Genomic DNA, 13332 nt, shown 5'->3' with positions numbered 1-13332 from the left:
AATCGTAGCCTACATAGTTTGTACAATTACATTTATTTAAATTGAACGTTGAAAGATAATATTGATCATGTTCTATTCTGTAATGTTAATAGAAATCATACACTGTCAGAACAAAAAGGTTGCATTTTATGGATGCAACAGCCGGTCACTGGCAGTCCCTTATGATAATGAACCATGGTTTTACTAAAATGACCATAGTTCAACTGTAGTATTTGTAAATTTGAATCATGTGTAAACAAAAAACACATTTGAACCATGTGTAAACAATATAACCTAATAAATTACAATTAAAGCGTATTGAATGTTAAAATGTGTTTTAAACAAAGTTAAGTGGTCATCATTACCCATTTTACTCTTAGTAATTTAATCATTTAATAAATTTCATAATTTAAAAGTTTAGTTCAGAAGGATCGTATCGGTATCGATATCGACGATACTGCCTTGAAAAATATCGGTATCATATCGAAAACAAAATAAGTGGTATCGCCAGTCCACTCCGTCCAGCTATTTTTAGCTGAACAAAACAGTTCGTTTTGCTGCTTGATATTGAAAGTTGGTGTGTCTTATCATATTATTTTAATGTATTATCTGAAATTATGAACACACTGGTTTGTAGTGCAAACAGTTTTACCGTTTACTGCACGTTGTTATTCTCCTCGTTATTTACCTATAGCAGCTAATGAACCGGAAGTCTCACCCATAGGCTTACTTCCGCGTTGAAGAAAGAGGTGGTATCCACACAGCACACGGGAATTACTGCAATCACACGTGCTCGCACACGCACACTACGGTCACAAAAAGGTGTTGTCAGCGCTGCCTAGTGTAGCAACTTAAAGACTACACATGACATTTCTCACTAGCGAGGTAATAACAGCGCTGTTTAGAGACGCTGCAGCAGAACACTGTTGATGGACGCACAGAGGTAGCCTAATTCACACAAGCTCTCTCTCTCTTTATCTGTGTGTCTCTGTCTCTCTCGCTCTCTTTCTAATAACTTCATTAATAACTGCATTAGAATGCTATCAACGGCTCAAGCCTCCATTACCAGCTTTAAAATTAGGTCGTGGAACTAGCAAAAGAGGCGTTGGATGAGATGCGGAAGAAATAATCCTACTCACAATAGCGATTTAAGTACAAAAATCGGACGAATCCCTTTAAATATATAATCTGATATCTTGAGGTGTGGTAACCGTAGTATAAACGGAATAATTGACTCCGGGCCGTTTAATTATTAGAAAAATAATGCACACCCGAGGTGTAACGGCCACTCCGCGTAATTCAACGGCCCGTCGTCAATTATTCCTTACTTCATTTATAATAGATTAAAATAATTCAAAATATTGAGTAAAGCATTATACCCCTTTTCTTTCCAACCGTTCCACTCTCCTATTTAGCCTAATATAAATAAATGAGGAGTAACCACCAATGCATGTACGTTTTGAAAACATATAATGTAGTTTATCAAATTTGTCCTGAAACTGTAAAAATATTTACTCCAAAAACCGAACTATTTCAGTAAAATAACAGTAGCCTATGTTTACCATTTTTGTCAATACAGTTTAAAGAAGCCGTGAAGGTGAAAAAATGTGAATTTTTGTTATTTTCGCCTGTTTCGCTTTTCTGCTATTATCAGTTTTTCTTCAAACGCTAACATAGTAATACCAAAAAAAAACAAACTGCCGTATATTTAATATTAATATTTTTTATTTAAATATAAATATAAAAAATGACCAAGAATTAAAAAGGTAGAAAAAAAATATGGAAGCTAAGAAAATGACACATATTCTGAAGGCGTCAGTTTAAGTGGTCCCAAATAATCTTTACAAAAACCGAATAAAACTATGTTAAATCATGGTCATTTTTGCGCGTTAAATTTTCCGTTCACGCACCAGCTCGGGCAGGTAGAGGATGTCCGGCACGGTGGTACAGATCCGGAGTCCGCTGGGCAGACTGGACATCTGCTGCGTGGCTGCTGCCATGGTCACACTCCCGCTATCCTCTAGGAATGAGTGGAGTAACGGAGCCACGGGCGCGTCTTTTCAATGTCCTCTGGAGACTTGAAAAACCTCACGTGCTCGCACACGCACACTACGGTCACAAAAAGGTGTTGTCAGCGCTGCCTAGTGTAGCAACTTAAAGACTACACATGACATTTCTCACTAGCGAGGTAATAACAGCGCTGTTTAGAGACGCTGCAGCAGAACACTGTTGATGGACGCACAGAGGTAGCCTAATTCACACAAGCTCTCTCTCTCTTTATCTGTGTGTCTCTGTCTCTCTCGCTCTCTTTCTAATAACTTCATTAATAACTGCATTAGAATGCTATCAACGGCTCAAGCCTCCATTACCAGCTTTAAAATTAGGTCGTGGAACTAGCAAAAGAGGCGTTGGATGAGATGCGGAAGAAATAATCCTACTCACAATAGCGATTTAAGTACAAAAATCGGACGAATCCCTTTAAATATATAATCTGATATCTTGAGGTGTGGTAACCGTAGTATAAACGGAATAATTGACTCCGGGCCGTTTAATTATTAGAAAAATAATGCACACCCGAGGTGTAACGGCCACTCCGCGTAATTCAACGGCCCGTCGTCAATTATTCCTTACTTCATTTATAATAGATTAAAATAATTCAAAATATTGAGTAAAGCATTATACCCCTTTTCTTTCCAACCGTTCCACTCTCCTATTTAGCCTAATATAAATAAATGAGGAGTAACCACCAATGCATGTACGTTTTGAAAACATATAATGTAGTTTATCAAATTTGTCCTGAAACTGTAAAAATATTTACTCCAAAAACCGAACTATTTCAGTAAAATAACAGTAGCCTATGTTTACCATTTTTGTCAATACAGTTTAAAGAAGCCGTGAAGGTGAAAAAATGTGAATTTTTGTTATTTTCGCCTGTTTCGCTTTTCTGCTATTATCAGTTTTTCTTCAAACGCTAACATAGTAATACCAAAAAAAAACAAACTGCCGTATATTTAATATTAATATTTTTTATTTAAATATAAATATAAAAAATGACCAAGAATTAAAAAGGTAGAAAAAAAATATGGAAGCTAAGAAAATGACACATATTCTGAAGGCGTCAGTTTAAGTGGTCCCAAATAATCTTTACAAAAACCGAATAAAACTATGTTAAATCATGGTCATTTTTGCGCGTTAAATTTTCCGTTCACGCACCAGCTCGGGCAGGTAGAGGATGTCCGGCACGGTGGTACAGATCCGGAGTCCGCTGGGCAGACTGGACATCTGCTGCGTGGCTGCTGCCATGGTCACACTCCCGCTATCCTCTAGGAATGAGTGGAGTAACGGAGCCACGGGCGCGTCTTTTCAATGTCCTCTGGAGACTTGAAAAACCTGCTCTTCCATTACTGATACATCCGTGTGGACACACCCTCCGTGAGGGGAGCAGCGGGGCTTAGCGGGATGTGAGTTTGAGGGATGCAGGCTTGTTAATGTGGGTGCATGCACTTGTGGCCACAGGACAGATTGAGTAATATTGAACAGGTCAGTCATCCCAGGTGTTTGCAAATACAGACACACTCGACTGACCAAGTGTTTGTGGAGGGGAAGATGTTTGCCGAGTGAATAAAGTGGGGTCAAAAACAATAGGGCTGTGATACAGTGTAATAGGCCTTTTTCACAGGTTATCTGGTTTTAGCTGATCATCCAGCCTGGTCAGAGCGGGTCAGCAGGCTGGTTTTAGAGGGGATTTGACCACTTCTTTAGCTGGTCAGGCTGGCCCAGCCTAGCCAGGGCGAGAGACCAACTAAACCAGCTACTTTCAGCTTAAACCAGCTAAGACCAGCCAACCTTAGGCTGGTTTTAGCTTTTTTGTTTGTTTGTTTTTTTCCCCAGTTTGAGATAAATGAGAATCTGCCTGCAGCTGCTCACATTACTGCTGGAGGAAAACTTGGAATATATACACCATTTTAATAAATGTTTTAATGTTATTGTTTTTTATTATTGCACCATGTTTATTATGATTAATCTCCAATCTTGTCGACAGTATAATGCTATCCAGTCACTGCGCTCAAACCCAGAGGATATGACATGTTTAAGATGGTAAAACCAGTTATTTTTGAATAATCGACTCTAGGCTGAAAAATATAAATTTATTTGAACAACCCCAATTGTATATAATACATGGTGATTGTATCGGAAAGTAAAGTAAGTGCTTGAAAGCAATGCTAACATTATTATTGTTGAATTTGTAGTCTTTAATTGTAGTTTCTTTAATAAAAAAGCTTGTCTGACTTCAAGGGATAGTTCACCCAAAAATGAAAATTACCCTATGATTTACTTACCCTCAAGCCATCCTAGGTGTATATGACATTCTTCTTTCAGACGAATACAATCGGAGTTATATTAAATAATGTCCAGGCTAATCCATGCTTTATAATGGGAGTGGATAGTAGCCCAAAAGTCCATTATTAATATTAATTATAAATGTTAACTAGATGTGTTCATTACCTGTCTAGCAATGCGTGTTTATGTTGAAATATACAAAAAAACGGGTTGTCTTTTCAAATCTTCTATCACGTGCCATTATCAGTGCGTTCCAAACGGGATATATCGCCCTCCGAAGGGCACTTTGGAGTGAAAACAGTCATGGCCGCCATATTGAGGGGTTGTTCCAAACCGAAGTGCTCAAAATTCAAGTATAGCGGTGCTTTCCAAACGGGATATATCGCCCTCCGAAGGGCACTTTGGAGTGAAAACAGTCATGGCCGCCATATTGAGGGGTTGTTCCAAACCGAAGTGCTCAAAATTCAAGTATAGCGGTGCTTTCCAAACGGGATATATCGCCCTCCAAAGGGCACTTCGGAGTGAAAACAGTCATGGCCGCCATATTGAAGGGTTGTTCCAAACCGAAATGCTCAAAACTCAAGTATAGTGTATCGCCCTCCAAAGGGCACTTTGGAGTGAAAACAGTCATGGCCGCCATATTGAAGGGTTGTTCCAAACCGAAGTGCTCAAAACTGGCAACAAATACATATTACATTACACTACATATACAAATATACATTATATTTAACGTAAAACGTGGGGTCAACCGCAGCGTACAAAATGTGCGATGAAGATTCAAGGCGGCAAAGAGATATCGAGGGACAAATTGTTATTTATTAACATAGTTTTTTGGACTTCTACACCCTTCATCCCTTCGAAGCTCTCACACCAGAGGGTAAACCCTTTGAAAGGATTAGGACGTAGGGATGAGCCCTTCCGCATGGAACGCAGGGTCAATTTATCGAGTTGGCTCATGTGGTTTATGTTTCGCGCTTTAGAAATGTGAACATGCACTGGAAGGATTTCGCGATTGAGTCAGCCCTTAAAATGGCTGACTCCCTGATCAGTGCCCTGACTACTGAACTAGGGAGCTGATTGAGACGCACCCATCATTTCTAGCTTCCAAATGCATCAAATGCATTATACAAATGCATCGCTCCCCTTCAGAAGGCCTTTATTAACCCCCTGGAGCTGTGTGGACTTCTTTTATAATGGATGGGTGCAATTCTTTGGACTTCAAATTTTGGGCTACCATCCACTCCCATTATAAAGCATGGATTAGCCTGGACATTATTTAAAATAACTCAGATTTGATTTGTCTGAAAGAAGAATGTCATATACACCTAGGATGGCTTGAGGGTGAGTAAATCATGGGGTAATTTTCATTTTTGAACTAGCCCTTTAATCAGTATGGCTTGTGCCCTCACGTTTAAATCATGAAATATGCATTGGAATAACATTAAAAAAAATCCCCATCATACCCGATTAATGATTATAAATAGGCCTATGTTTTGATGAAACATCTGTGATGAATTGTGCATCAGTACATCACAATTGCTATGGGCATTGCCATTCATACAGGTTACAGCAGAAGTTATTTTACACAATTATTCGAAGCTTCTGCTTTTCGAATGCGGAAGTGTGAAAAAGGTTGATTGTATGTAGCTATATAACAGTCGATAGGGACAAGGAGTGTCCCTTTTCTCTTCAAGGGCATAGTTTTGAACAATGTTGACATCATAACTTTAAATAAACACATATAAAATATGGGTGAGGTCCATTAATCAGTAGTACTATAGTATAGTATATAGTAGTACTTATAGGAACATGACCCTTGTAAAATATAGCCTATGTCTTTTGATTATCATTCCTTATTGTCGAGCACTGTCAGTTTCTGACATAAATGTTGATGATATATTCAATCAAATAATATGGACCAAGATTCTCAGTAATATATATCAAATTATTATATTTTTTAAAGGCTTAGATTAGATACACACTTTGTACAATGTTTTTGTTTGTTTTTTACAGCTCAAACAAAGCTACAGTTCATTTATGGACATCAGATTCAGATTAGACCAGAATCTCACTTCAAAATCTTTAGATAAAATCTAGTTTAGAAAAGAAGATCTAATTCTCTCTACCTATCTTTTGCAGAATGCTCTGGAAGTATTTGACCATAGAGAAGCACTGCAAACATATCTCTCTTCCTTTCATATAAACACCTCCTCAAAAATCCCATTGTTGTTTGCTTACTATGTGTGTGGCTGGTTAAAGTAGGAGGTGTGTTCCTGATATTCTGCCGGTTAGTTGGCTAGTTAAGGTAAGGATATATTTCTAATATCCTCTTGACTGGTTTGAGGTTGGTTGGTTGGTTTGCTGTTGAGATAATCAGTTTTACTGATATAGTTTATAGATTTTCAGACTTTTTCCACTTAATCTGTTATCAGTTCCTAAAAGTACACTGAAAATGAGTGTAATGTAAAACAACTGTAACACATTGTAAAAACACTACGTTAAAAAAGTAGGTAACAAAAAAATGTTAATATACTATACTATATACTCCAATACTATATACGGGGGGAAACTGTAAAAGATCTAACCAGACATTTCATGTAACTTTACAGTAATTGCTGTTAATTGTACAGTTTTTAGAAGTAAAAAATAACAAATCAGTGTATAATTTAGTCAAAAACTGTAATCTGATATTCCCAGAATTCATTGCGTGACACTCCACATTTGAAAGTATTTTGCTTAAATAATCATGTTTCTTAATAGTTTTTATTATCAGTTATGTGCATTTGGGTTTTATGTTACATCTTCTGTTCTTTAATGAATATTTATTGCATTATTTAATTGTCATGCGTGTTACCATGACAATGCATGAATGACTCACTTCTGTATATTAGTATACTTCAGCTTGTGGAAAAGCTACTGATTTCTTCATATTGCTGTCTCTTTTACCACCTGTATTATTATGGTGGTTGTCAGTATATGTTAAAGGTGTAAAACAGATTTTAGTAGCAGTGTGCGTTGTTGAATTTACTGGTTTACATTCAAATGTTCTTGTTTGTAAATTACAGGTTTATACTGTAAAATTTACAGTTTGTTCTGTAAATGTGTTTACAGTTTTTCTGTATTTACAAAATTATTCCAATATGGGGTGCTGTGTGTACATTAATGAGGAAAAAAAATGAACTTAAATGATTTTAGCAAATGGCTGCAATATAACAAAGAGTGAAAAATTTAAGGGGGTCTGAATATAGCTGTATATAGCAAATTAACTCAAAAGGGAAATGTATATAAAAAATTACAATGAACTATAATTAATTACAATTATTTACCTCAGCTGCCAGTACACTGTAGCAGAATTAATATTACAATCAAGTAATCTGTTCGTCCAGCAAACATTCAGTATAATTTTATATCAAATCTAAGGATATTTTTGTGGCCACAGAAATAACTTTCTTACAGTATTAATGCAATTCACCCATTGGCCTTTGACCATCATGGCCTCCTAACCATCCCCATATCTGCTGATTGGCTTCATCACTCTGTCTTCTCTCCACCAAAAAGCTGGTGTGTGGTGGGCGTTCTGGCGCAATATGGCTGCCGTCGCATCATCCAGATGGATGCTGCACACTGGTGGTGCTTGAGGAGATTCCCCCCTTCTCTGTAAAGTCCTTTGAGTGCCCAGATATATACGCTATATAAATTATTATAAATTGAATTATTATTCTTATTATTATTATAGCATGTAGCTATAGATCGGATCGTAAAAGAGACGCTATTCACAAGTGGTGACAGAACCAGAAACTCATGTAATTTGTGCACAAAATTTTATTAACTAAACACTAACACATAACTAAACTAAACGAACAAACATACAATCACTCATTCATGGGGAGGTTGGAAGTGGATGAATGAAACCATTAGAGAAACCAGAGAATGGAGTTATGGAAAATGAGTGAAACCACTGTTTTAGAACGGGGTCTACAGCTTATACTAAACCTCTGTTTCGTTTAGTTAAATATACGATACTTGCATTGCCTTGGCTGCTGAACGAGCATCTGGATGCAGTCACAGATGAAAATGTTGATGGTTTGGAGGTTCGGTGGTGTTGGAGTCGCGATCACGTTTGATCCCGGGTTTGAAGAGTGATGAACTCCAAAAGATGTTATTCTGACTCTGTGGTGGTCGGGAGAGTTTTCTATCTGGTCTAGCTGAGATGTCCTGGTTGCCATGGTAACCAGGGGCCTGGAGGTCGTTCACAGACATTTAGGCACCGAGCCTGGTGTTGGGTGAGGGGGTTTGCTGGATTATTAATTAAATATAATGAATAAATGTGTGTCTGATTAGTATATATATATATATATATTTAATATATATTTCATCTGGTCAAGTCATCTGGTAAGTCTTTAAAAACAGCATCCAACAACGACATTACACCACTGTACAGTCAACTGGAAACAAGTAATTTCATATTTAATATGCTGCTTGAATAAATTATTTAAATTTTAAAGCATAAAAAAGAGTAATATTCTGCAGAAGAACGAATTAATGTTTCAAACAGCAGAAATGGAACAATAAGCAAAAATCTGTTCTGTACATCTGCATAGCTTCATAAAAACAATCTTAGCTATCTTCTTAAGCTGCTGTCAAAAACACAATACATGCCTTTTCTCGTAAGTCTCCTAATGTTTCATAGTAGCTACATGTACAAGAAAAAATATATCTAATTGTCACAAGGTGTGTCACAAAATAAAGTTTGAATAGCAAAGTTAATCCAAAACATTTAGGAAATAACTGCCTTGACTCATCTGACTCTCATCTGTCATTAAATTAGCAGGAATCTCAAAAAAAAGCAGCAGTTTCGCCATACACCATTTAATCTTCATTGTATCCGATGTCCCAGACTCTTTTTACACTCTTCTTTTAACCCTTAGCTTTCTTCAGTCTCTCATCCAAACTTTTAGACCACCAGGATTAATTAATCTATAACGTCCCTCCCTATCTTGTTTTCTGCATTATTTGCATCTCTCATTATACAAATATTCTTTTCCCAGACCACTATTTTTGTGTTATGTAGAACTGGTCAGATTATATCTCAGGAAAAGAAACGTTTCCTCAATGCATTACAAATGTAAAATCTCTAAAAACCGAATGTTTCAACAACAAATTACAACAGTGAAATCTTTACAAATGAAGTGTTTCCTCAACAATGCATTTACAATGACATATTCTGGTGGAGGTGCAACATATTACAGGCAAAAAACAAACAAACAAAAACTGAATATAACAGAAAAATATATAAATATTAAAATGTACACGTAATATCATATATCTTCAGCTTATGATGGCTGAAGGGCAGCTATTAACAATGACAAAGACAAATGGAAACAAGTAATTTCATATTTAATATGCTGCTTGAATAAATTATTTACATTTTAAAGCATAAAAAAGAGTAATATTCTGTAGAAGAACGAATGAATGTTTCAAACAGCAGAAATGGAACAATAAGCAAAAATCTGTTCTGTACATCTGCATAGCTTCATAAAAACAATCTCAGCTGATCTGTAGTCTGGTATTTGGTTCATCTGGGATTTGGCATTGATGTTCTGTTTAATGAGTGTTTAATTTGGACTTCAAAAGTTCAAGAGGACTTCCATCGGTGAGCAGAGAGGATTGCATGAATCCAGTACAGTAATGTGACAATAAATGCCATCACCTGCAAACAAATTAAATGTAATCAAGCCTTATGCATATGCTTCTGTTAAATCACGTCCATTATTATCATATGTTTAGGCCTTGAGTAATCTGGCCACTTATATCTGATCCTAACACAACATGTTTTACTGTAATGTGGCAACTAGAAAGTTTGGAGAAAAAATTCCAGGTGACACACTGTGACTACGTTAAAAGAATAGTTCATAGTAAAACTGAAAATATGCTAAACTTTGCTCACCCTCAGGTCATCCAAGATGTAGATAAGTTTGCTTCTTCATCAGAACAGATTTGGAGAATTTAGCATTACAGCACAAAAACATCACAATAATCCACACTCCATCAATTAACATTGTGTGAAATGAAACGCTGCATGTTTGTAATAATAACCCTAAATGTAGTTCAGGGTCTTTTTGAACCCTAATGACGTTTGCTGAAATAAAAAATGTTTTCCCTTTATCTAAATGGCATGAAGCATTGCACTGTTGTCAATGCTTGCACTGTTGTCTCTGAAGACACATTGAAATGTATGGGGAAACGATAAAATCAATACATTTTCTTTTTAATTTGTCAAATGAAACACGCATACACATTTTTCCAAACAGCATGAGTGTACACCCCAATCGAACAATGCATAAGCGATAAACAAATTCATCATTAAGGCATTTTAACTTTAAACTGTCGCTTCTGGCTAAAATAGTCTATAATACATACATAAAGAGCCTATAATAGATAATATCACTTCCTCCATTGAAAATGTCCATCCCCTGTTGTCATTTTAATAATATAATATATATACGCTAATATAATATAATATAATACATATTTGTGTATAACTGTTTTGCACTGTTTTCACTTGTAAACAGTGCTTGATCTGCGCAGATTTCTCTCCTGAGATGTCTTTTTCACTAGAGCAAGCGCTATTATGGATAGAGGACTTGTATTTTATCCGGAAGCAACAGTTTAAAGTTAAATGTTAATGGTGGAATTTGTTTCTTTAAAAAAAACATAGTTTTTGCACTTACTCATAATTGATTGACTGTAGTATTGTGGATTATTGTGATGTTTTTATCAGCTGTTTAGACTGCAGAGGATCCATTGGTGAGCAAATGTTGTAATGTTAAATTTCTCCAAATCTATTCCAATGAAGAAACAAACTCATCTACATCTTGGATGGGGTGAGTATGTAACTCTCATCTTTAACTGTCTGGTTTGGTTTAGCTGCCAAATTAGACATCAGGAGACTACAACAGACAGTCCGGACTGCTGAAAGGATTACCAAGGATTACTTCATTACCAAGAAAAATTCCTTGTGTGCACAAGCACGTTTGGCAATACTAATTCTGAGTACATTTTCATCAAATTTTCATTTTTGGGTGAACTTTTCCTTTCAGAGTAAGGGGGGGGGGGGGGGGGGGGGGGGGGTGGAGGTGTAAACTTTTTAACAGGATGATCGGTGTAAATTGTTCTTATTTTGTATTTTGGAGAACATGTCATCTATGATTATTATTGAGTCTTACCACAGCAGCAATGTCTAGCTGGTTCCCTTTATCCACTACTTGGTTTCTGATGTTTCTTGGTTTGTGTTGTTCCATGGTTTTGTGTAGAATTGTTCATCTATCTAATTCAGCTTCTACCAAATGGAAGATAATTTACACTAAAATACCATAGAATAGCGTAGAGTTTTTTTGGACACATGACTTCTGATGTAAACAGCTAAAGGCATGGGAAGGGTTTTCTCCTCCCTTTTAATAGGTGACACTGATGTTTATTTTGCTATCATAACTATGCTCAGTTATAAGGTAAGCAGCAGTCTATTATTTGCATTTAACATTGTTTTTCCCTGCCGTTTGCCAAATTGAGAAGCCGTGTAATAAAGCACAATGGGCTCTATAAGCTAGTTTACTCATAAATGAAACCTGCAGTAATAAAGCATTTTATTGTAATTCATTTCACAATAATTAATTTCTTTCTCACTATTCACAGCTTGTTTTGTATCTTGCAACTGCAAGGGTTTAGTGCTCCTGACACTTGACGTTTAGTTATGACACAAATCCTTAGCTATCTTCTTAAACTGCTGTCAAAAACACAATACATGCCTTTTCTCGTAAGTCTCCTAATGTTTCATAGTAGCTACATGTACAAGAAAAAATATATCTAATTGTCACAAGGTGTGTCACAAAATAAAGTTTGAATAGCAAAGTTAATCCAAAACATTTAGGAAATAACTGCCTTGACTCATCTGACTCTCATCTGTCATTAAATTAGCAGGAATCTCAAAAAAAGCAGCAGTTTCGCCATACACCATTTAATCTTCATTGTATCCGATGTCCCAGACTCTTTTTACACTCTTCTTTTAACCCTTAGCTTTCTTCAGTCTCTCATCCAAACTTTTAGACCACCAGGATTAATTAATCTATAACGTCCCTCCCTATCTTGTTTTCTGCATTATTTGCATCTCTCATTATACAAATATTCTTTTCCCAGACCACTATTTTTGTGTTATGTAGAACTGGTCAGATTAGATCTCAGGAAAAGAAACGTTTCCTCAATGCATTACAAATGTAAAATCTCTAAAAACCGAATGTTTCAACAACAAATTACAACAGTGAAATCTTTACAAATGAAGTGTTTCCTCAACAATACATTTACAATGACATATTCTGGTGGAGGTGCAACATATTACAGGCAAAAAACAAACAAACAAAAACTGAATATAACAGAAAAATATTTAAATATTAAAATGTACACGTAATATCATATATCTTCAGCTTATGATGGCTGAAGGGCAGCTATTAACAATGACAAAGACAAATGGCAAGCAAGAAAATTTAAATATTTTAGGTTAACTCTAAACTGCAAAGAGACAAGATTGTAATTGTAGCATGGTTGCTTGGTTTGCTTCTGTTGTATTTACATTTACACAGCCACAATCCACAAAGATGTTTTTGTATATTGAAACTATTAAGACTATATTATAAGTATATTTTGCTTAACTTGTTCAAAATAAATAAATAAAATCTGTATACAAATTATTTTTACAAATTGAAAGTACAGTAGTATCTAAGCATAATGTGAGCGTGAGAGCTGTCCAGGTGCTACAGGACGTAATGCAAAGCCAGACTGATGACAACATTAACTGCAGGAAGTGAGACGTAGTTTTGACTCGATGCAGGAAAATGTTGAAAATATTTTTTTTAAAACCTGACTTGACTTGTGTTAGTACAGCTCGTGTATTGCTTATTTTTTGCATAAAACCACACCGAATAATTTATATCTGTAATATATGTGTTGCAGTAAATGTTT

The 13332-nt window shown here is 36.0% G+C and overlaps 1 protein-coding gene across 2 annotated transcripts in view; it reads right to left on the bottom strand.

The window, feature by feature from the left end:
• The window catches only part of LOC107553329 (myelin and lymphocyte protein-like), an 8329-nt gene extending 5032 nt beyond the window's left edge, over positions 1 to 3297 (bottom strand). The window contains exon 1 of one of the 2 annotated variants that reach the window (XM_016235537.1): positions 3193 to 3297. In XM_016235537.1, the coding sequence (XP_016091023.1) occupies positions 3193 to 3282 (90 nt within the window). In that variant the 5' untranslated portion in view covers positions 3283 to 3297. Of the gene's footprint in view, positions 1 to 1889; positions 1995 to 3192 lie in introns of those variants that run through there. The other variant, XM_016235528.1, reaches the window with a different exon arrangement.
• Positions 3298 to 13332: the final 10035 nt, after the last annotated feature.

This window comes from Sinocyclocheilus grahami, unplaced genomic scaffold (genome assembly GCF_001515645.1).
Source record: "Sinocyclocheilus grahami isolate Dianchi unplaced genomic scaffold, SAMN03320097.WGS_v1.1 scaffold18.1, whole genome shotgun sequence".
NCBI lineage: Eukaryota > Metazoa > Chordata > Actinopteri > Cypriniformes > Cyprinidae > Sinocyclocheilus > Sinocyclocheilus grahami.
The sequence above is the reverse complement of the archived record's forward strand: the minus strand, read 5'-3'. Positions and strand labels throughout refer to the sequence as shown.